Raw genomic sequence first — 24,878 nt, 5'->3', positions numbered from 1 at the left:
GTGTGTGTGTGTGTGTGTGTGTGTGTGTGTGTGTGTGTGTATGTGTAAGATGGGGAGTGGAAAAGGGCCCCTCCATCACATATCTCTTAGTGGATGCTACACTTGTTTGAAATATCGTTCATTGTGATGGAGTTTTATTTGGACTATGAGTTAGGAGAGCTGTGTTCGAATTTTAGATTTACAAGTAATGAGCTATGTGATTTTAAGTAAATCGTTTCCACCTCTCTGGGACATAGTTTCCTCATCTATAAAGAAAGGGGCTTGTACAAAATCATGTCTAAGTTTCATCTCTGAATCCAATGGTTTGGTGAATTATTAAATGCATGGAATTTTCTAAGAATTTTTGCTACTTTTTGCCCAAATATTGGGAATATTTCCAGAGGAAAAATGTGGTTCCATCACTAAAACACTTTGCAAACTAACATATAGCTAAAAGTACTAACATAGCTAAAAGCAGCAACATATAGCAAAGTACTAATATATAGCTAGCATTTACATAGTGCTATAAGGTTTGTGAAGCCCTTTACAAATATTATATTTAATCCTTACAACAACCTTGGGAGGTAGATGCTATTATCCCAATTTTACAGATTAGGAAACTGAAGTAGACAGAGGTTAAGTGACTTGCCTAGGGTTATGTAGCTAGTAATTGTCTAAGGCAGGATTTGAACTCTGGTTTTTATGACTCCAGGTTCAGCACTCTATCCATTGCACCACTGTTGTTATATAAATGTTAGCTATTATTATTATTATTATTGTTATTATTATTGACTTTAAAAAAAACTACAAGAAATAAATGGACTTAGGTGTGTGTCATATCTATCATGGCCCAACTTGTGCCCTGTTTAAGTTATTTTCTTATGAAAGAGAATAGGTAAACCAGACTTTAGGGTCTGAGGTTTAATATGTCTAAACCAGACCAAGGGAAAGGGAGAATTATCCCACCCAAAATTATCCCAAATCTGTCATGTTTAGAACCCTGGAGATAAAAAGACACATGCTCATATAAACAAAGGTGCTCTGCAATTGTTAGCAACCAAAGTGAATTTGGTAATAGCCCTGAAGGAGGGACTCATCCAACTCTTCTTTTGTAATTAAATTTTATTTTTTTTTTGATAAACAAGTATTTTTTTTCCTCTCCCTTCAACCCTTCCTACCACCCCCCAAAAGAAAAACAAAATCCTTCTAACAGATATGCATAGTCAAACAAAACAAATACCTGGGGGCAGCTAGGTGGTGCAGTAGATAGAGCACCTGCCCTGGATTCAGGAGGACTTGAGTTTAATCTGACACATAATAGCTGTGTGACCCTGGGCAAGTCACTTAACTCCATTGCCTAGCAAAAACAAACAAACAAAACAAATCCCTAAATTGGTGGTGTGCAAAAATTTGTATTTTATTATGGCTCTTTAGCCCATCCAGCTCTCTGTCAGGAGGTAGGTAGGGTATTTATCATCAGTCCTCTGGAATCATGGTTCATCTTTGTATTGACCAAAGCTCTTCAGGCTTTCAAAGTTGTTTGTCTTTACGACACTGTTATACCATAAATTGTTTTCCTGGATCACCCCTTTGATCCATTTATATTGGTGATAGTATAGGATAAAGGTTTAAACTTCATTACACTATTTAAAGAAAAATCCACCCCAAATATTACTGTTCACCAGAAGTGCAGAGGGCAGTGTATAGAACATAATAGTGGCCCCATTCTTAATGCAGTTGATGTTAAGATAGATTTTCTGTATATCAGGACTGCATAGAAGTCTGTCAAAAAGAATGAGATTGTATGCATTGTCTAGTGTTCACCAGCACCTAATCTTCTTAGAATGGTGGTAGAATTTTTAAAGTTAGAAGGGGCTTTCCCACAATGAGAAGGGGGGAACCATGTGTTTCTTTAAGTCTTTGCATTTGAAGAAGCCATTCCATTTAATTGGCATGTATTCTACTCAGGAGCACTAAGCCAACATTGCTGCTCCATTAAATTCACCACCCTGATCTATATTTAGGGCCTGAGTGCCCTGTGCTTTCTGCCAGTTTTCAGATTTGACTCTTTCTAGACTGGAAATAGAGAAAACTAGTGATATAAAATCAAGTAGCTGCAATCTGGGTTTGCTGGAAGGACATTTTCAAAGCTCTTTCCCCAAAGTTAATGGAGGCTGAAATGTTTTAGCAGATATTTCAATGCTTCCATTTTCAAAAGATTATTTTTATTTTTTTCCCTTAGTGATAAGGAATCCTCAGAACCCTAGGGCAGCTTGTTGATGTAAACCTATCCAGAACCTTTTAGTTTAAGAGACTTGGAGGATTCTGAGGTGGGCAATGTGTTAGGCTACTGCTTGCCTGTGGAATGATTGCTTGTTTTAATTTATCTGGCTATGACTTAAGTGTGAAGAGTTTAATCATGTATTGCATGTTTACTTTGAAAAGTTTTTCAATTCCTAATTGTGATGCCAAAAAATTTTTTATAGGTTGGAAATGTATCAACCCTTACCCCCCATCTAGTGGTCATCTAATTAAAACCCTGATATTATCACCCTGGAGTATCGCATTAGTCACCAAGTGAAGCTAAAATTAGTGGCCTTATGGAAAGTTCCAGCAGGCAGCAGTAAGGGAAAAGTGCTTCTCCAGGGGAGGAGTGCATCCAAATGTGCTTTGTAGACATCTAGTAGTGCCTCCTCCCAGTAGCCAAGAAATTAGAATTAGAAATATTCTAATATGGTTGTTCTTCATATTGTTACACATCCATTTGCACATTTATCTTTTGATTAAGTCTGACTTGTTTGATGACCTTTTCATAAATGATGGGCTAGATATGTCATTAAACATGTCATGCATTTTTCATTCTTATTTGCTGTCACATGGATGATTAATAGGAAGTATCAGAATGAGTGTTATTTGGATAAGATTAGGCAAAGTCAAGAAATCTGTGCAGATGAAATTTCAGGTAATAAAACGTCCCTGTAGAAATAGCAGTTAATTTTGCTGTAGTAGAATTGCTACTCTAATCAAAATCCTTTAATGGTTTCATACTGCCTATGCCATGGAGTAGAAACTCTTGAACATGACATGTGAGAGCTGCAACCAGTCAACCTGAGTATATCTTTCAAGGCTTATCTCACAAAACCTCTCCTGAATTTCCTGGTCAACATATTCTGGACTTTCCAAACTCACTAATGCCCTTTACCTCCATCTTTACCTCTTGAAATCCTGTCTGACTTAAATGCCACCTCTTTCATAAAGCCAGAAGTCATCCTCTGTCCTTCATCTGAATTCTTAAAGTATTTCATCCATTACACTCAGATTTAGTGGCTTGTATTATAGTTATTTTTTGTTCACATCTTATCTGCTACTAAGTTGTAAGCTTCTTGAGGGCAGGAAACCTAGTTCTGTTCATCTTTGTATCCTTCATAGTCTGTAGCACAGTGAGTGCCTTGTGCGTGATAATAATAACTGACATTTATCAGCACTTTAAGGTTTACAAAGCACTTTATGTCCATTGTCTCATGTTAGTCTCAAAAGAGATGTGTGACAGATCTTATTATTCCAATTTTATATGTGAGCAAACTGAGGCAGAGGAAGTGACTTGTCCATGATCACACAACTCGTGTCAGAGGTGGGAACCTAGGTTTTTCTGACTCTTAAGTCCATTAATCTCTCCACTACACCATGCTGATATAGTAGGTGATCATTAAGTATTTATCCAATCATTTAAGATGTCAGGGTGAGAATACAACAATATTTTCATCCCTAAGTTTTAAATTATTTGTGATAATTACTACAAATATTCAAGACTTTTAGAAAACAATTGTCTTTTTAGGTATTTCTGCTTGTTTAAGACGGTTCATGTCAGAGGTCTATTAAATATGGGTATCACCAAGGTGGCCATAGCCCATATGGAGCAAGAGCTAATTCCAAACTAAGGATTTTTAGCATTAATACAAACAATTATTGTAAGCCTTTTCTTAGTTTTGTATGGCACAGACTTGTGCCGTGAGTGGTTTTGCTCTGATTTTTTCTGGATGACTTTTTTTTTTTCGTTTGTGAGGCAGTTGGGGTTCAATGACTTGCCTAGGGTCACACAGTTAGTGAATGTCAAGTGTCTGGTCTGAGACTGGATTTGAACTCAGTTGCTGCTGACTCCAGGGCCAGAGCTCTATCCACTGTGCCACCTAGCTGCCCCTGGATGACATATTTTAGGACAGATGTTAAGCTGGATAGCATCCATAGTGAATAACCTCAAAATCATGCAACATGGTTAGTTGAAAGAACTGGGGAGGTTTGGCTTCAAGAATAGGAGAAGTGAGCAGATATGATCGCTATTTTCAAGTATCTAAAAGACTTGTATTATAGACTGAAAGAAAGAAATGAAAGACAGGAAAGAAAAAAGGGAAGGAAGGGAAAAAGAAAAAAGGAAGAGCATTTATTAAGCTCTTGTTGTTCAGTCATTTTTTTAGTCGTGTCCAACTCTCTGTGACCCTATTGGGGGTTTTCTTGACAGAGGTAGTGGAGTGGTTTGCTATTCCTTCTCCAGCTCATTTTACAGATGAGGAAACTGAGGCAAACAGGGTTAAATGATTTGCCTAGGGTCACAGAGCTAAGTGTCTGAGGTCATATTTGAACTCAGGAAGATGAATATTTATGATTCCAAGCTCAATGCTCTATCCACTGTGCCACCTAGCTGCCTTTACTATGTACCAAGTATTATGCTGAGCACTGAGGATATCATTACAAAAGTGAAACAGTCTCTACACTCAAAGAGCTTACATTCTAAAAGAGGGAGACAACACATATAGGGAGTGGGTGAGTGAAGTTTATTGACATGCTCTTTCTAGTAGCAATAGTAATTTTGATTTAATTGTAATTCCCAGAGCAAGTGGTAGAAAACAGAGAAGGTGTTGGTGCTATGAATATATGAGAAACCCAAATTCACATTAACAAAACTTAAAATTTGGTCGCTACAGAGATCTGAGACTATACAATATTAGTAATTGTAATACTAAGAGATTACTAGGATGATACTAGATACTAGGGTGGAACAATTAAGACCTTTACCCTAAGGTACTGAAATTTATAAAGTAAAGACAGCACTTTTACTCTAGCACATAGAAACTAATAGGTCAGGAAGATAGTCAACAGCTAAGGGAGTGCTTTCTTTCCACCTTCTGGCAGGTCCTTTGGCTTATGGTGCCTCAAAGTTCTCTGTTGGTTCTGTGTCCCAGCACCCTGCATCCAGCCACCCTTGCTCCCTTGCTCAGGCCAACATCTCAGATGGTCCTGTTCCTGTTATGCTTCTCTCCTGGGGCCTAATCATTCGCTGCAACATAGTTCGCATGTTCCTGATGTATCTTGGATTTGAGGAAGACAACTGTGGCCATACCTTCCCTAACCATTGTGCCCCTTACCTGTCACTTCCATCCCTACCTATCCTTGGGAGTTGGATAGTCAGGGATTATTGCCTGTATTGAAAGGGGATGTGCCAGACTTTCTGGGGGATAGGCTATCCCTTCTCTAAAGTGACTGCAGCCAGCCAGAGTGAACTCTCCTCAGTGTGCCTAAACCAAACTGTTCCTCCATTGCATTCCTTTATAGTGGCATTGCTGGGGGGCTGTGGCGGGGAGGGAGAGGGGGAGATGGAGTGTCAACACTAATGTTGATTGATCACCTGGCCCATAATGAAACATAGACCAAAGATTCGTGTGTGTGTGTGTGTGTGTGTGTGTGTGTGTGTATGTGTGTCAAGGACTCCCTTGAATGCCATTTATCAGTCCAACTCAATCAACTAAGCACTATGTGACAAGCATTGTGGATACAAAAACAAGGAGAAATAAAGACAGTCTTTTCCTTCAAGGAGCTTACAATCTAATTGGAGAAGACAGCATATAAAATAAATCTAAAAAGTGGGGTTGGGGAGGGTAGCATTTCCTCTACCCAGCATGGGGACATGGTAGAGAAAATCTAGAGTGTTAGAGTACAGCCTGAAGAGGATGACCTGGGCTCTCTCCTTAAATGGAAATTCCAGGAAGAGGCATTCAGGGAAAGGCCACAGCGGTGGAGGGTACTTCCAATCTGTGAATTCCAGGACTGGAGTGAGGCTTCTGGATGAATAACTGGGGCATGGTAGAAGAAGCCTGGAGTGCAGCCTTTCTTTACTATAGTATAGTGAAGAGGTGGGATTGTGAGGCCTTTCCAAAGCCCAGGAAAGTTCCTCTCTGACTTGGTGTTGTTCTACTCTTTTCCCCCTCTCCCAGGGGTGGTGTCCTGGATCTCTCCTCTCAGGGGATCTTATGTCCTAGGATCTCTCCACAGCCATCTAAATTTTATTTTAAAAGTTATGTCACCTTTTGTACTTGTCCCTATGTGTTCATTTTGCTGGCTCAAGGCACCAGAATTTCTAGCTATAGCTCCAGTAATTCTACTCTCTACAAATTTGCCATTCTTCTGCCACGGAGACTTGAGGTTTCTTGCTTGGCAGGCTGATGAAGGGGAACTACCCCAAAGAAGCTCCTCCTAGTCGTGGGTGGTAAGGATACAAGACTTCTACACACTTTCATGTTCACTGCAATCTCACCCAAAAAACAAAGACAAGTAATGAGTGCCACTTTACTCATTCTCTTCAGTTGGGATGGGGGCCAGACTTGATATGATGTTGGAGGAGAGCACTCCTTTACTGACTGGTACTTCCTTGGGCCTGCCCATCAAGGTTTCTGATTAGCAGAGGCATTACTGACTCCTGAGTGGGCTCCTGGGTGTGAGGAATGAGGAAAGAGTTTTCAATCTCTAGAGATGTACTTTGACTTACAGTGAGATTTTAATTTGGTCCAATAGGGCTTGATTTATACTATATTAATGTATTTTTGATAACATCAATGGAGACATTTATTGGAGGTATTCTTGTAAAGTTATCCCATACACATCTTGACATTCCCCATCAAGGTTTTGATATATTGCAGGTTGGCATAAGAAATTAAATGGGAATTTTGGGGGAGTTTTGCAGAAGCTGAAGATGACATGTGAAGGCCAGCAATTGATAAAGAAAAAGTTTAGAAACTCAGAAATGCATAAAATATATGTAGTGTTGTATAATATCAACTCAAATTTTACACCCCTGCAATGTGGAAGGAATAACTTATAAAGTTAGGCAGTGTGTCATAATGGATATAAAGCTGACCTCAAAACCAGCTGTGTTTAAGTCCTGTGTCTGATGCATACTGGCTGAGTGACCCTGGGGACCCAACTGGAACTTTTTCCTTCCTTCCTTCCTTCGGTTTATGGGCTACATTTCTCAGAGTGAATGTAAATAATAATTGTTTCTGTTTTGGCCAGAAACCCTGAGGGATTTCTTTTCTTTTTTTTCTGGACTACCTTAAAGATGCCATTCTTTACCTCTTTTTTTTTTTTAACCTACCCTTAATCACTAAATAGGCATTGCCTCAATCAAACTGAAACCTGTTAAAGACATTAGCTTTAAAAAGCCATGGTCTTCCACCGTATCTGGGGCCATCTTCAGTCATCCTGATGTATATCTGGCCACTGAACCCAGATAGCTCCAGAGAAGAAAGTTAAGCTGGTGACTTTGCACAACACTCCCTCACTTAAATCCAATTCATTTGCACGTCATGGTATCACCTCCATGATATCATGGTCCTCTTCGAAAATGAAGGACAAACAACAACAATCCACTCAGTGCTCTAATCAGCTACAATTGATTAACGCTGAGCAAGTTGTCTACTTGCATTGGTAGAGGGAATTTCCTCACCTGAGAGCTCCTTATACTGGATCTAATCTCTGTCCCTGTATCAAGTTTTAATGGGCGTTTTTGAGGTTTCCAGAAGAAAACCATGGTAAAGACAATGTTGACTATAATAATAGAGGAGACTTCTCTGAAAATACTATTTTTCTTCCATTTCTGTGTCAATATACAGTATCTCAATTTACTTGAGGTAGTTCTGATTGAGATATATTTTAGATGTGTCATAGGAGCTGCTATTGAAAGGAACTCTATGGTTAAATCCTCTGGAATGTAAGTATCCTTCCCCCTCCCCCGCTTAACCCCATTTACAAATTTGGGATTTTGTAGACTGAATTTGTAAATTGAAGCTTATCTCTACAATTTTGACTCAAGAATTTTAGTGACCAGTCAATGCTGCATCAATTATTTATGTGCATATTTTAAAACTATGAAAAAGTATTTATTAAGCGGTCAAGAGAAAACAATCCAAAAATGAACAGAATTTTTATTTTTCTTAAAAATAACATTTAAATACAAAGCCATTGACAATCAGAATTGGATGTGAGCTGTTTACCTCAAGTCAATTCAAAATGCTTTGGATGGTTTGAAGGTTTAATCTTGGCAGCAGCAACAGCTGAGAATGTAGTGATAAATAAAAGTCATAAGACACTACTGATGTGATTCTGTGGGATTCATTCACACCCATGATTCACACATCTTTTGAAGGCATGGAACTTTTAAATATTTTAATGACTGGGACACATCAGATGTGATTGTTTTAAAATACAGCTGTAAAACCTCAGCCTTAATGTCCCTCTCAATAGAGCATAAGGTTGACCAAATCAGTGGAATACATACTAATAGTGTGGTATTCCTTAAAGAGTCCCGGGGCTCATATCCCACCTCTGTGCCAACTAGTTGCATGACCTTTGGCAAGTGACAGCCTCTTAGAACCCCAATTTCTGTGTAAAATGAGAAGGTTGTACTAAATGCTAAGATTCCTTCTCAGGCTTTTATAATTCTATGATTTTTTTGACCTTATGGATGCTGACTTTTCCTGAACAAAGGAAGTTACAACCACTGTAATGTTGCCTTAAAGGATGTTTTTCAGGAAGTTTACTTTAGTAATATTGTCTGGAAATTAATAAAACATGGTAACTATTAGTGAATGGTCAGGTCAGAATTTTCCTCAGGAACTTAATAAGGCTTTTTAATACTGAGACTTTCTTCCTAAAATAACCCTACAGCAAGACCTCATTTATCTGGCATCAAGAAATAGGGTGTTCCACATAAGTGAATTTTCCAGTTAACTTAAGATTTCCTTGGTAAGCACCAAAAGATAGGATAGAAACTGGACTTACATGATTTCATTGGGACAGGGAATTCCCAGATGAGGAAGCTCCCTCTCTCAAAGTAGGTCAGCAAGTTCTCTGCAATTTATAGGCTCTGAGAATTGCCTAGAGCAGAGGTGTCAAATTCGGGGCCCACTGCCACAATGGATTGGCAAAACTTCTGAGTACTGCAGGACCCAGATTAAAATGTAACTGGGAAATGCTTAACAAGCTAAATAAAAATACAGTACAACATAGATAATGTTAATTTGTAGTTTTCCAAGTCAATTTTAGGCCAAAGATCCATTTATATTTGAGATTGACACCACTGGCCTAGAGCACTGAAGGAGAGTAAATAATTTTCCCAAGGTCACACAGCCACTATGTGTCAGAAATGGGATTCGGGTCTTCCAGGCTTCAAGGCTAGCTCTCAATCTGTGCCATGTTGTTGTTCAATCGTTTCAATTGTGTCTGACACTTCATGACCCCATTTAGGGTTTCCTTGGCAAAGATACTGGAGTGGTCTGCCGTTTCCTTCTCCAGATCATTTTACAGATGAGGAAACTGAGGCAAAAAGGATTAAGTGACTTGTTCAGGGTCACACAGTTAATAAGTATCTAAAGCCAGATTTGAACTCAAAAAGATGAGTTTTCCTGACTTCAGGCCCAGAATTCTATCCACTGTGCTACCTAGCTACCTCTACTATGTCATACTACATCTCACAAGCACCAAAACTTGTTTTATTTTAACCATTATTGGTGGGACTTTTTACAAAATGCGTCAAACAAAGCCAATTCAACCAAGATTAGAAGGGAAGCAGAAAGCTGGGGAAGAATTTTTACAGTCAGTGTCTCTGATAAAGGCCTCATTTCTAAAATATATAGAAAACTGAGTCAAATTTATAAGAATACAGGTCATTCCCTGTGCCGGCCGTGCCGTGCACTCCTTGTGCCAGCTGCGCCGTGCACTCTCCTCCTATAAGGAGCAGGCTGCCAGAGTCACACTACTTACCAGTCTTCGGAGCCTACCCGGATAAACACACAGAGACGAACCCATCAGGAGGTGCCAACACCTGAGCTTTATTCAGAGGCCATCACAGCAAGGCCAAGCAGGAAGGCCAGAGCAACAGAGCAGGAGCAAAGAGAGCATGATCCCGACCACAATCGTTCCTTAAGTACCTACTTAGCCCCTCCTCCTCAGCCCGCCTACTAGTCAATGATTGTAGGGTCAGATACCGGAAGGGGCTGTCTGAGTTTAGCGCACCAAGGGAGAGGAAGTGACGCAGGAGGCTAGGACCGGATACAGGAGGGAGGCGTCTGGGATTAGTGCATAGACAAAGAATACGTGACCTAGGAAGTCAGGCCCAGATACCGGGAGGAGGCGTCTGGGGTCAGTGCTACACAAAGGGAAGGTACGTGACCCAGGAAGTCAGGAAGGACACAGGAAGGAGGCGTCTGGGGTTGACGTTGCATATAGGGAGGGGACTAAGTAAAGGGAACTCGTCCTCTGCCGTCCCACTCCCACGTGGCACAGCCCCCTGCCTCAGGAGCACGTGCTCCGCTACTTCCTTGTATCCTGTACCTTTCCCAGCTTATCTCATATAGCACTGCCCACTGCCTCAGGACTTCTCCGTATCCAGCCCATCCCAGTTCACCACAACTCCGCCTACCACAGCCCCTGCCTCGACTTCCAAATACCCAGATCCTACCCCAATCTTGCCACAACCCCCACTTGGCAGTAGTCAACATCAGACAGTCTCTCACAATTCCCCAACTGATAAGATGGTCAAAGGATATGAACAGGCAGTTTTCAGATGAAGAAATTAAAGCTATCTATAGTCACATGAAAAAAAAAAATGCTCTAAATCACTATTGATTAGAGAAATGCAAACTAAAATAACTCTGAGGTACCACCTCACATCTATCAGATTGGCTAATATGACAAAAAAAGGAAAATGATAAATATTGGAGATGATGTGGGAAAATTGAAACACTAATGCATTGTTGGTGGAATTGTGAACTGATCCAGCCATTCTGGAGAGCAATTTGGAATTATGCCCAAAGGGCATACCTTTGTATGTGCATACCCTTTGATCCAGCAATAACAGCACTACTAGGTCTGTATCCTGAAGAGATCATAAAAGAGGGAAAAGGACCCACATGTACAAAGATATTTATAGCAGCTCTTTTAAAAAAAATTATTTATTTATTTGTTTTTAGTTTTCAACATTCACTTCTATAAGATTTTGATTCTAAATTTTCTCCCCCTCCCTCCATTCCCCCCTCCCCAAAATGTCATGTAATCTGATACAGGCTCTACATGTACAATCATATTAAACATATTTCCACATTAGTCATGTTGTAAAGAAGAATTATAACCAAAGGGAAAAACCACGAGAAAGAGAAAACAAAAAAAGAGAGAAAGTAATATGCTTCAATCTGCATTCAGACTCTATAATTCTTTCTCTGAATGTGGATAGCATTTTCCATCATGAGTCTTTTGGAATTGTCTTAGATCCTCGTATTTTTGAGAAGAGTAGTCTTATCAAAGTTGGCCATTGCACAATGTTGCTGTTACTGTGTACAGTGTTCTCCTGGTTCTGCTCATTTCACTCAGCATCAGTTCATGTAAGTCTTTCCAGGTTTTTTCTGAAGTCTACCTGCTCATCATTTCTTATGGAACAACAGCATTTCATTACATTCATATACCACAACTTGTTCAGCTTTTCCCTAATTGATTGGCATCTCCTCAATTTCCAATTCTTTGCCACCACAAACAGAGCTGCTATAAATATTTTTGTACGTGTGGGTCCTTTTCCTTTTTTTATGATCTCTTTGGTATACAGACCTAGAAGAGCTATTGCTGGGTCAGACATTATGGGTCTTTGGAACTGTTCTTGTCTTGATCAGAGTAGCTAAGTCTTTCACTGTTGATCATCCTTAAGTATTGCTGTTACTGAGTTCAGTGTTTTCCTGGTTCTACTTATTTCACTTTGCATCAGCAGTTCATATGTCTTCCCAGTTTTTTTTTCTGAAAGTATGCTGCTCATCATTTTTATAGCACAATAGTATTCCATTACAAGTGTATACCACAACTTGTTCATCCATTCCCCAACTGATGGGCATCCCCTTGATTTCCAATTCTTTGCCACCACAAAAAAAGCTGCTATAAATATTTTTCTACAAATATATACTTTCCCCTTGATATAAACCTAGTAGTGGTATTTCTGGGTCAAAGGGTAAGCACAGTTTTATAGCTCTTTGGGCATAATTGTTCTCCAGAATGGTTGGACCAGATTACAACTCCGCCAACAGTGCATTAGTGTCCCAATTTTTCCACATCCCTTCAGCATTTTGTCATTTTCTTTTTCTGTCATGTTAGCCAATCTGATAGGTGTGAGGTGGTACTTCAAAGTTGTTTTAACTTGTATTTCTCTAATTTAGAGTATTTTTTCTATGACTCTTGATAGCTTTGATTTCTTCTGAAAACTTTCCTGTTCATATTCTTTGACCATTTATCAATTGGATGGTGGCTCTAATTTTTGTAAATTTGGGTCAGTTCCTTATATATTTGAGACATGGAATTTTTAGCAGAGAAACTTGATGAAAAGCTTTCTACCCCAGTTTTCTTCCTTCCTTTTAATTTTGACTGCACTGGTTTTCTTTGTGCACTTCTAGGTCTGTATACCAAAGAGATCATAAAAAAAGGAAAAGGACCCACACATACAAAAATATTTATAGCTGCTCTGATTGTGATGGCCAAGAATTAGAAATTGAGGAGATGCTCATCAATTGGGGAATGGCTTTTTAATTTCATATAATCAAAATTACCCATTTTGCTTCTTGTGATCCTCTCTATCTCTTGTTTTGGTCTTAAACTCTTCCCTTATCCATAGTTCTAATAGATACATTTTTTCCATGTGCCTCTAATTTAGTTATGATATAATCCTTTATGTCTAAATCATCTACCCATTTTGACCTTATCTTGGTATATGGTGTAAGATATCTGTCTTTGCCTAATTTCTGCCAAACTGCTTTCTAAGTTTTCCCAGCAATTTTTGTCAAATGGTAAGTTCTTGCCCCCAAAGCTTGGATCTCAGGATTTATCAAACACTGGATTACTATGGTAACTTACTATTGTGTATTGTGTACCTAATCTATTCCACTGATCCACCACTCTATTTCTTAGCCAGTTCCATATTGTTTTGATGATTACTACTTTGTAACATATTTTGAAATCTGGTACCATTGGGTTGCCTCCTTTACATTTTTTTTGTTCATTAATTCTCTTGATATTCTTGATCGTTTGTTCCACAGATGAATTTTTAATTTTTTTTCTGGATCTATAGAATACTTCTTTGGTACTTTGATTGGTATAGCATTGAATTAGTAAATTAATTTAGTAGAGTTATGATTTTTATTATATTGACTCAACCTACCCATAAGCAATTAATATTTCTTCTATTGTTTAGATCTGTATTTGTGTGAAAAGTGTTTTGTAATTGTGTTCTTATAGTCCCTGGTTTTGTCTTGACTCCCAAGTATTTTATATTGTCTACAGTTATTTTAAATATAATTTCTCTTTCTATCTCTTCTTGTCGGCTTTTGTTGGTAATATATAGAAATGATGATGTGGGTTTATTTTATATTCTGCAACTTTGCAAAAGTTGTTGATTGTTTCAACTAGTTTTTAAGTTGATTCTCTAGGGTTCTTTAAGTATACCATCATATCATCTGCAAAGATAGTTTTGTTTCCTCATTGTCTATTTTTATTCCTTCAATTTCTTTTGCTGTATTGCTCTAGCTAGCATTTCTTTATTTTTTTATTAATTTATTTTTAATTTTCAACAATCACTTCCATAAGCTTTTGAGTTTTAAATTTTCTCCCCCTCCCCTCCCCCCTTCCTCCCCAAGACAGCATTCAATCTGATATAGGCTCTACATATACATTCCCATTAAATATATTTTCATATTAGTCATCTTGTAAAGAAGAATTAGAACCAATAGGAGGAACCACAAGAAAGAAAAGACAAAACAAAAGAGAAGGAAAAAAAAGTAGCAAATAGTATGCTTTGATCTGCATTCCAACTCCATAGTTCTCTCTTTGGATGTGGATAGCATTTTCCATCATGGGACTTTTAGAGATGTCTTAGATCCTTGCATTGCTAAGAAGGGCTAAGTCTATCAACGTTAGTCATCTCACATCAGGGCTGTTGCTGTGTACAACATTCTCTTGGTTCTGCTCACTTCACTCAGAATCAATTCATGCAAGTCTTTCCAGGTTTTTCTGAAGTCTGCCTGCTCATCGTTTCTTATAGCACAGTAGTATTCCATTACATTCATATGCCACAACTTGTTCAGCCATTCCCCAATTGATGGGCATCCCCTCAATTTCCAATTCTTTGCCACCACAGAAAAAGCTGCTATAAGTATTTTTGTACATGTGGATCCTTTTCCCATTTGTTCTTGCTAGCATTTTTTTTTTCTTTTTTTGAGGCAGTTGGGGTTAAATGACTTCCCAGGGTTACATAGCTAGTAAGTGTCAAGTGACTGGATTTGAACTCAGGTCCTCCTGACTCCAAGGCTGGTGCTTTATCCACTGTGCCACCTAGCTGCCCTAGCATTTCTAATACAATACTAAATAATAGTGGTGATAATGGGCATCCTTGCTTCATCCTTGATTTTATTGGAAAGTTTTTTTTTCCCCCATTACAAATAATGCTTGCTCTTGGCTTTAGATACTACTTATCATTTTAAGAAAGACTCCATTTATTCCTATGCTTTCTAGTCTTTTGTAACAGGAACGGATGTTGGATTTTGTCAAAGGTTTTTTCTGCATCTATTGATATGTTATTTTTTTCTTGTTTTTGTTATTTACATGGTCAGTTATGCTTGTAGTTTTCCTAATATTGAACCAGTACTGTATTGCTGGTATAAATCCCACCTGGTCATAGTGCACAATCTTTGTGATAAATTGCTGTAATCTCCCTGCTAGTATTTTATGAAAATTTTTTTCATCAATATTCATTAGGAAAATTGACCTGTAACTTTCTATTTTTGTTCTCCTTGGCTTAGGTATCAAAACCTGTGAATCCATCTGGTCCTGGGGATTTTTTCTTAGGGAGCTCATTTATGGCTTTCAATTTCTTTTTCTAAGATAATGTTATTTAAGTATTTTATGTATTCTTTTGTTAATCTGGGCAATTTATATTTTTGTAAATATCTACCTATTCATTTTGTCAGTTTTACTGGCCCATAATTGGGCATAATAGCTCCTAATAAAGCAATTGCTTTAATTTCATCTATATTAGTGTTGCATTCAACCCTTTTCATTTTTGGTACTGTGATTTGGTTTTCTTTTTTCCTTTTTTTTAAAAAATCAAATTAAACAATGGTTTATCTGTTTTTTTCCATAAAACCAGTTCCTAGTTTATTAGATTATTTTTACTTTCAATTTTATTAATCTCTCCTTTGATTTGCAAGATTTTCATTTTGATGTTTAATTGATAATTTTTAATTTGTTCTTTTTTGGCTTTTATATTTGCATGCCCAATTCATTGACTTGCTATTTCTCTCTCTTATTGATGTACATATTTAGGAAAGATACTTTTTAATGATTTTATAAATGCACATAGTATTAATATCAGGAAATTCCAGTCTCTGTGGCATATCAGTATTTATTTTGTTATGTCTTGTGAAATATTTGTTGAATTGAATTTGTTAAAGGTCACAAAAATAATAGAAGATAGAGTGATTGGTTAGTTCAGCCAACCAGAATAAAGGAGTCCTTTCATGGATAGTGGTGATAGCTGTCAAATTCAAGTCCCTTTGTTGTCCAAACCAAAAACTATGAGAGAAAGAGTACTGGAATTGAAGTCAGCAGACCTGGTTTTGAACCCCAGCTCTGCCACTTTGTACCCATGTATCTTAAGACAAGTTACTTCATATATTACGGCTTCAGTTGCTCCAATTTTAATATGAAGGGCTTGAACTAGAGGACTTAAGGCCTTGCCAACCCCAAATTTCTGTGATATCCATATGTTACAGTGAAGGGTCATATACCCTGGGTGACAGAAATATAGGGGCATAATTTTCAAATATTGCCTAGTGGGAAGAAAACCTTGGTCCTGCTCCTTCGTTGGTCAGTCATTCCATATTCTTGTGATTGCAGGATAAATGTCCTTTGGCTGAGATGTAACTATTTTTAAAGATGGGTTATTGCCTACCTCAGTGGCCATGTCTGTAATCTCTCCTGTAGGGTTCTTATCTTCAGTGGGCAAACCTGCTGGATGTTTGTCCCAAGTCCTGCATGTAGATGTGAACCTCTTTCCTCAGCAGTGAAGGGCTAGCCACCACACCACCTGAGGAGCTAACCTGTCCAGGTTGGAAACTAGCAGGTCAAAGTTCATGTGCCAATTGGGATTGGGGTCAGTCCTTCAGTGGCTGCTGTACTTCCAGCCCAGGCAAAACAGGGAGTCTCAAAAAGAAAAAAAAAAAGTACACTGGCTTTTAGGCTAACCAGGGGTGGGGAACCTGAGGACACAGACATTTTGCTAATAATGTTGTATAAAAATATGATTACTACTATTCAAAACTGTTTTACTTCACTTTTCAGGTGGACCTACTTACAGCTTTTCTCAACCTTTTACAAGACAGATTTGATGGTTTTGATATAATTAATTCCCTCCCTTTCCACCTAACTGCATACTGCACCAAGATCATTTTAGTTATTCTTTTGATTTGTTTTTAGTGTCTCCCCTTTGGTCTTTAGCTGGACAGAATTTTTTATTTCAATCTTTTTTTTAAATTCCCAAAATAAGTTTTATTAGGCCTTTTGTGTTTATATCAGTTATTTCTTGATATCTCCCTCCTTCCCCTTTCCTTACTTCCCTCCACCATTAACTCTTCCCTTTAAAGAAGAAACAAATAAGGTGACTATATGCCAAAATGTGCAACATGTTGCTCTCCAAGTTCCTCACCTTTCCGTGGAAAAGCAGAAAGTTATTTCCTTGTCTTTTCTGTAGGATCATTATTAGTTTTTCCATTTGAACAACAGTTTTTACATGTGTATACAGCATTTTTATTTAGGTTGGATCTTTACTGCTCAGTCAGTCTTCCTTGCCCATTCCAAACAATTCACGTCTTGACTTTTGAACCCTCTGCATTTGAATTTCTGCTCTGATTATTAGGTTGAAGTAACCTTTATTTATGACTGGGTTTTTTTTTTTGCGATTAATATAAATTAACAGGTCACAGACTGAGCTCAGGGGAGATAATGCCCTTAATCATTTAGGTATTGTTATCATCTTATTATCATGCATAGTTGTGGTAGTTCTCATATCCTGGTAGTCTCAGCTGTTCATCTGGCTCCTCTTTCAGGGTTTCTAAGTTCTTCTCTCATCACAGACCTTCTTGAATTGGCTTTGTTATTGCTGATAGAAAGGCACCAAGACGTGCAGCAAGCAAAATGTGGCACCTGTCCTTCTGCCAAAAACTAAATGTGAAGTTAACAGCTTTCTTTCTTCAAAGCATCCTGCAGAAGCCTACAGTAGAACAAAGAAATGTAGGGTGTACTACTAATAGACTGTTAGTCAAAATGATGTTTAATCCCCTAAAGAATATGGCATGAATTAAAAAAAATGTAAACAAGAAAACCTCCAGGGTGAGAGGAACCACCTGGCAAATGGAGGAAAAATGTTCAGTTTGCCATCCACAGTTATTAATGTGGTTGTGCCATGGCTAGTGGCTTCTGGCAGTTGTGAGCCAGGAAAATAAAACAGCTTCACTGTGATGGCAAAAAAGTTTTTCATCTGGCAGGCAACAAATACAGTTCCATAAAAATGGTTTGTTGTCCAGGGTCCATGGATTGATAGCAGGGAATCTCTGTGAACTTGCATAGGAACAAAATTGCATTTTTAATTTTCGCTGACTTCTGGTTTTCTTTATAATTCGATGTATTTAGTTTTATGTATTTAAAAACATTATTCAGAGAAGAGTCCCATAGGCTTCACCCAAAAGCCAAAGGGTCCATGACACAACAAAGGTTAAGAATCTATTTTCCAGACCCTTTTTCTAACTGCATAGAAAACTAGGGGAGAGAGGCAGCGAGGTGGTGCAGTGGACAGAGCACCGGCCCTGGGAGTCAGGAGGATTTGAGTTCAAATCCGGCCTCAGACCAGACACTTGACACTTAACTAGCTGTGTGACCCTGGGCAAGTCACTTAACCCCAACTGCCTAAAAAAAAAAAAAAAGAAAAAAGAAAACTAGGAGAGCAGCAAAACCGGTCCCTTCCTACCTATAATTAGGAATTTCAGCACTTGAAGCCAATTTAGTTGGATTTTTTTGTGAAGGTTAAAGTAGTTTGAAGATAGAGGTCATGGGAATTGAGGAGGTTGAGGACCTGGAAGTCTAGGTTGTTTGAAGAGGGGGCAGGGATTGGAAGAGAGAAGGCTGTGAGCTAGTTATTCTACCTGTTGGGGAGGAGCAGTGCACAGATGATAAATAACAAGGATCTATTCAGTCAGGCAGTCAATAAATATTTGTTAAGGACCTACTATGGGCCAGGCACTGAGCTAAACACTGGGGACACAATGAAAGTCAGAAGACAAACTTTGCTCTTAAAGAGCTCACTTGCAAACAACTATGTACAGACAAGAAATAGATAGGCAAAATTGGCATTAACAGAAAGAAGGCACCAGAATTAAGGGGGATTGGGAAAGGCTTCTTTAAATTGAGATTTTATGATCCAACCATTTTGGAGACTAATTTGGAACTATACCCAAAGGGCTATAAAAATGTGCATACCCTTTGATCCAGCAATAGCACTTCTAGGGCTGTATCCCAAAGAGATCATAAAAATGGGAAAAGGACCCACATGTACAAAAATATTTATAGTAACTCTTTTTGTGGTGGCCAAGAATTGGAAATTGAGGGAACGCCCATCAATTGGGGAATGGTTGAACAAGTTGTGGCATATGAATGTAATGGAATACTATTGTGCTACAAGAAATGATGAGCAGGTAGACTTCAGAAAAACCTGGAAAGACTTCTATGGACTGATGCTGAGTAAAGTGAGCAGAACCAGGAGAATGCTGTACACAGCAACAGCCCTGATGTGAGATGACTAACGTTGATAAGTCTTAGCCCTTCTCAGCAATGCAAGGATCTAAGGTATCTCCAAAGGTCTCATGATAGAAAATGCTATCCACATCCAAAGAAAGAACTGTGGAGTTGGAATGCAGATCGAAGCATACTATTTGCTATTTTTTTCTTCTGTTTTGTTTTGATTCTTCTTTCTGGTGATTCCTCCTATTGGTTCTAATTCTTCCTTACAACATTATTAATGTGAAAATGTTTAATAAGAATGTATATGTATAGCCTATATCAGATTTCTCGAAGTCTTGGGGAGGGAGGTGGGAAGAGAGGGGGAGAAAAATGTAAAACTCAAAAGCTTATGGAAGTGATTGTTGACAAATCAAAATAAATAAATTAATAAAAAAAAACAGATTAAGGTTGAAAGGACCCTTGTCCATGGTAGTAGGAGGACTGGTCCTACTCTAGGCCAGTTCTTCACCTGAAGTAAATGAGACCTAGAAAGGTGAAGTGGTTTGCCTGAGGTCACATGATAACAAAATAACAGAACTTGAACTTGGAAGCCTTCTGAATCCAAACTCAGTACTTGCTCTGCTCTCTATTTCTTCTTTCTCTGCTATGCTGGCTTCTCATCCTCCTTCTATTTCTTAAAAATGCTTGTCCTCAGTGTTCTGTTCTTTAGCTTGTTCTCTGCTGGAATGCTCTGTTAGAATCAGAGCAGCTGATAAATGCTCAGCTTGCATTAATAATAATTTCATACTTCAAAGGCAGAGCAGGAGGCCAAGGGAACTGCTCTGCTGGACTTGGTTCTGCTCAATACGAAGAACAGGATTACCGAAATAGAAAGGACAGGAACCTCGTGAGAAAGTGACTATTTCAGATTGTTACAAATAAAAAAGGGAAAACTGGTCAGTTTGGTGCACACTCTAGATTTAGAGAAAAGATTTTAAAAGTTCAAAGAAAACGTAAGCAGCAACTCATGGCCCCAGATTCTAGAAGTGAAGTTGGCCCAATAAGTTTTGGATACTTTCAAGATGAACATTCTGACAACACAAATGATTCCAATGTGGAAGGGAAACTTTCCAAAGAGACTCATATGGATGAACCAGGGAACTCACTGACCAACTACACAGTTTTTTTTGTTTTATTTTTTAGTTTTCATACCTGACGCAGTTTTTATTTTCTAGAGTAAAAGGCATGATAAATAGACTAGCTGAGGAATGCTAAGAACCCAAATACTTCATGACTTATCCAAATTTGGTGTCTCTTAACTATTGTAACAACAAAAATATCAACAGTTGCTTCCTCCAGAGATTCTAATGTCAATTCCTTGACATTAGAAGTGTCCAAGCAGAAGCTAGAGGATCACTTGAAGGGGACATGGTAAAAGTGATTCATGTATCAGGTTGAACTAGATCAGTGATATCAAACTCAAATAGGAACGAGAGCCACTAAACTGAATGAGTCTCTGTGGGCCACATACTGACTTAGTTTTAAAGTGTAATATTATCTGTGTTTTATTATGTTTTTATTTATTTTGTTAAACATTCCCCAGTTACATTTTCATCTGGTTTGGGCTCATTCCAGAGTGTTCAAGTCTTATGTTTGACACCTCTGGACTAAATGATCTCTAAATCCATTTCAATTCTGATTTTGCAATATTCATGTCTGAGGATGTGTGCGCATTGGTACACCACTGGGAGATCCTACATAACAGTATGCTTCTAACCTTTCTCTTAATAGATTTTCTTTCTGACCATGATCTACAAATTGGTTGTGATTCTTTATATCTCTTAAGTGCAAAAAAAATTAGATGTAATGCTAATTTAACAGTCATTATCCTCCCTTTCCCCACTCTCTTTCTCATTTAAAAGTTCCCTATTGATTTGAAGTTCTGACTCTGTAGCTTAGCAAAGACCTGAATACAGATGTCTTTCAAATAAAGTGCAACTCTAAGTATGCTATTTGCTATTTTCTTGTTTCCCAAAGTAGATCAGTTTTTCTGAATCCTAGATAATTTGATGTCTGCCTGTATTCTTGTACACAAGCTGAAAAAATTGAGGCTTGGTTAAGCATATGTGGAAAGGCCAGCTGGACCCAGTGTTGCTTCATGGATTAAGCTTGTTATTATATATGAGTGTATAAAGATGATGGATCAGAAAACTGAGAAGCCAGTCTATACACTACAATTGGAGATTAGTGTTCATGTTAGACTGTCTTTAACTACATGATGGATAACAGTGTTCAAAATGTCCAAGAAGATGTTTTAATTCTATTAACTTTAACAAATTCACAGAAAAAAAAGCTGTGCAGGAATTTAGCAGTGGAACTCACAGTGACTTCAATAGAAGCCAAGCAGATCAAAAATTCAGGGTAATATCCAGTTATATGACACATAAATCATAGTAGCAATGCATTCAAAGCCTGTGCCACTCATTCTAGCTTGTTCTCTCAGTGTAGCTATTTCCAAGGGTAGGTTTTTCTAAACTCTTCAGCACTGTAGGACTACTTGGTGAGGTCAGTTAGCTCAGTGGGCTTGCCTATGTTGCTATTAACACTAATGTCAGGGGTCTGACATATGGACAGGCTAAAAAGCAGTACCACTCACCTATGCTTCATAGCCATGGGCCATGCCCATTCGCCCAAGACAGGTTAATTTTGCATCCTGCAGGGGAACCAGATAGTATGGATAACTAAAGTACAATTCCTCCTTACTAGGGGAAAATAAATACTCTGTCTTTATAAACAGTGCACTCATCTACATAGAAGGGCATACAGTAACTTTTTTTTGTATTAACAATAATGGGCAGGCAAAAATGGTACCTGAAGCACAGAACAACAAGAGTTAATTTTCAGTTGGGCTTCATTTTCTCAGATTTTCCCCCTTTTTGGAGGGTTGTGAGGAGGCTTTTATTTGTTTAGGATTGATTACTTTCACAGACAACTCAACTCTGTCTTTAGCTATCTTTCCTGTTTGGCAGAACAGGGGAAATCACCTGGATCATATTCTTGCCCAGACTGTGACATACAAGAAATGAAATCTCCACTGACCTTGTTGTTGTCCTCAGTGATATCCTGATTTTGACTCTTTAGGGGTGGGGTGTGTTGAGCTGTGAAACTGAAAACTGCCATATTTCAGTAAAACTTCCTTAAAGCTACAAGACCTGAAAAGAACACTTTTGACCTTCCCCTGAAACGAACCTGGGACGCAAACTCAGTTTGGGGTTGTTGGTTATGATGATCTTTTAAACTTTTGATGGTAGGCAGTCCATAAAGTTCCCATTCCCAATATACAAGCATACCTTAAGAATCACCCCTCATATCTGCAGCATCCTTGTTAGAGGGTGTTTCGCCAAAGTCTCTGTTAATGAGTCTTCTTTCCATTGCAGTGAAATGCACATTAGAGGATGAAGAGCAGCCTCCCACCATCACAGATGTCCCAGACAAGTGAATGGCATCTGCCTCTTGCATTCCTGAGTCTCAGACACAAAAGTTCTGTGCATGCTGGGCAAAATGAAGCATGTAGGTAGAGTCGATTATGTACAAACTTACTATCATTATTCTCTGGAGCTTTCCCCACAAACAGTCACTGGTCTAGATGTTTCCCTCCTGCAGTACAAAACTGCTTTGAAATGCAGTGTGACATTGGTACTCTAGCTGCCTATCCCCTAGTCCTAACAGATAATGCACCATTTTCTGGTTCTCTCTAAGCATTCAAATCCATTTCCCCACCTTTTGTGAACTTCTTAGTTGCAATTCCAAAGATTCATTTTCAAACTGAGATCCCAAACCTGGGAATTCTGGGTTTTCTTTACCTGAAGCTACAGTTTTTTGCAAATATTTGCTCATTTTGAATTCCTTTGCTACTGAAGTACTTAATTTCAAAGGAGAACAGTATTTTTTGGGTCATGACAATCCTTAACACTCACTAGAACCTACAGGAGTGCAAATGCAAGCAATGAAAAGAGGAGACCAGAGTGAGTTTTCACCTCAAACCTCTAAGTCAAAAATATGGTAGAGAGGTCTTTAGCTTCCTGCTGAAATTAATATCAAGTCCACATTCACTCTCCAATTTGCAGTCACTAAATCTAAAGTCCTGAGAATAGCCATAGGGCCTGATTATGAAGAAAAATGTTGTTAGGCCGTTTTAACAAGTTACAACAAACATTGTACGTAAATAGTAAAGCCTTTATTTTTTGTTAAGAACAGCATTTTGAAAATAAAACACATTTGCCCATGCTTTACAACCTTCTTAATTTGTATTCTTATATACAGTCATTTATGGTACACATTGATTGTCTTGAAAATTCTTTAAAGATATTCTTTTTAAGTATGCAACGGTCAGCAGCGGGGTAGGGAGGGAGGGGGAAAGTACATTATAAAATACACATTAATACATTTAATAAATATATATTATCTATCAAAAGTGAGCTTCTGTTCTTAATCAATTAATAAAAAGCACCTGCTGGGTAAGCTGGTATAATAATAGTCAAATCGTTTGATTATAAAAGCTACAATGTTCCCTTTTTGTACAGCTTTTGGTTAGGCCCGAGGCACCAAACTCAGCTGTCACCAACCAAGAAAAGACAACCTAGTTAATTCTGAGTGAAAAAGGCACCCTTTCAAAGACAATTAAGCAGTACCTTTTTCCAGAATCAAGGGGGTGCCCAGAGGCCCCTAGGGTGTGCACAGAACCCATAGCTTCATCCGATTTCTCTTAAACCATGGAATAGCCACATTTCAAATATTGCAACATTTCATCACAAAGTGTGAAAGTGCTGTAGGGTTTCAGAATTGCTGTTCCTGCCCTGCCTCCCCACCTCATCTACAGACAGATGAAAACTGGGATGAATCTAGTTTTATACCGAAAAGGGACATGGTGGCTTTTATGGCCCCAGAATGGCTTCTGATAACTCAATGCTGAGAGATTTGTAATTTGTGCTTACAACTGTGTGTTTTAATCAGCACTACTTGTTAAGTTAAAAGTAAACACGTCTTGTTTACACAAATAATAAATGGAGGTGCCATAATAAAGGAGATGCCTTGTCACACTTTGTTTTCTGGGGCAGTTGCTATCACAGACTACGGCCAGGCAAAGATCTTTCTATGAGTCATGTGAGGTTATTAGGCAAACAATGATCCTCTCTTTTCTGGGATTACCACTCATCTACCCCAAATTACAATTTATTCATTCCCATTTTTAAACCCTGCCAAAAACAGAACCTTAAAAACACATCTGATAACTGTCTGAAATAAAATTGTCCAAGGACTAGAAACACTTTCTTTTTATTGTAGTGAATGTTACTTTCCAGCAGTAGCATTTACAAAGAGAAACCACTCCTCCCATCTAGGCCATAGTCACCTTAGACATTTTGATAACAGCTTAGAGGAAAATTACATCATTAATGGTTTCTTTCTGAAAGTGAGACTTTTTTTGCAGGCAAATGTCAGTGATGGCATTCTACAACTCCAAATGACTTCATAGAGCTGGGATAAGTAACCATTTCCTGGCATAAGAATGTGTAACACTTGTTTTTAATTGGATTAGACTGAGGCATTAGGAGATTTCTTTATTTTTAGAATAATGGGTTCTGCATGCAACATCCCACCCCCACCCTTTTTCTAACATCCCCCCTCCCTCAAATACTTAAATTTCCAAACCATCTAATAATCACCTTCCCGAACACACGCTAAGGGCTAAAGTCAGGTGTCTGGTTGTTTAAAAGCAA

General features: G+C 38.3%; 1 protein-coding gene across 2 annotated transcripts in view; it reads left to right on the top strand.

The window, feature by feature from the left end:
- LOC114052062 (IQ domain-containing protein K-like) overlaps positions 1 to 24,878 on the top strand; it is a 138,516-nt gene that overhangs the window by 109,703 nt on the left and 3,935 nt on the right. Inside the window, exon 9 of one of the 2 annotated variants that reach the window (XR_003570217.1) lies at positions 22,539 to 22,671. Coding sequence is in view for 1 of the 2 variants with exons in the window: in XM_027874478.1 (XP_027730279.1) it covers positions 22,539 to 22,600 (62 nt within the window). In the remaining variant the exon portion in view is untranslated. Of the gene's footprint in view, positions 1 to 22,538; positions 23,231 to 24,878 lie in introns of those variants that run through there. The other variant, XM_027874478.1, reaches the window with a different exon arrangement.

This window comes from Vombatus ursinus, unplaced genomic scaffold (assembly GCF_900497805.2).
Source record: "Vombatus ursinus unplaced genomic scaffold, bare-nosed wombat genome assembly UNPS02014807.1, whole genome shotgun sequence".
Taxonomy (NCBI): Eukaryota; Metazoa; Chordata; class Mammalia; order Diprotodontia; family Vombatidae; genus Vombatus; species Vombatus ursinus.
Note: the sequence above shows the minus strand (reverse complement) of the source record. Positions and strands in the feature narration are given on the sequence as shown.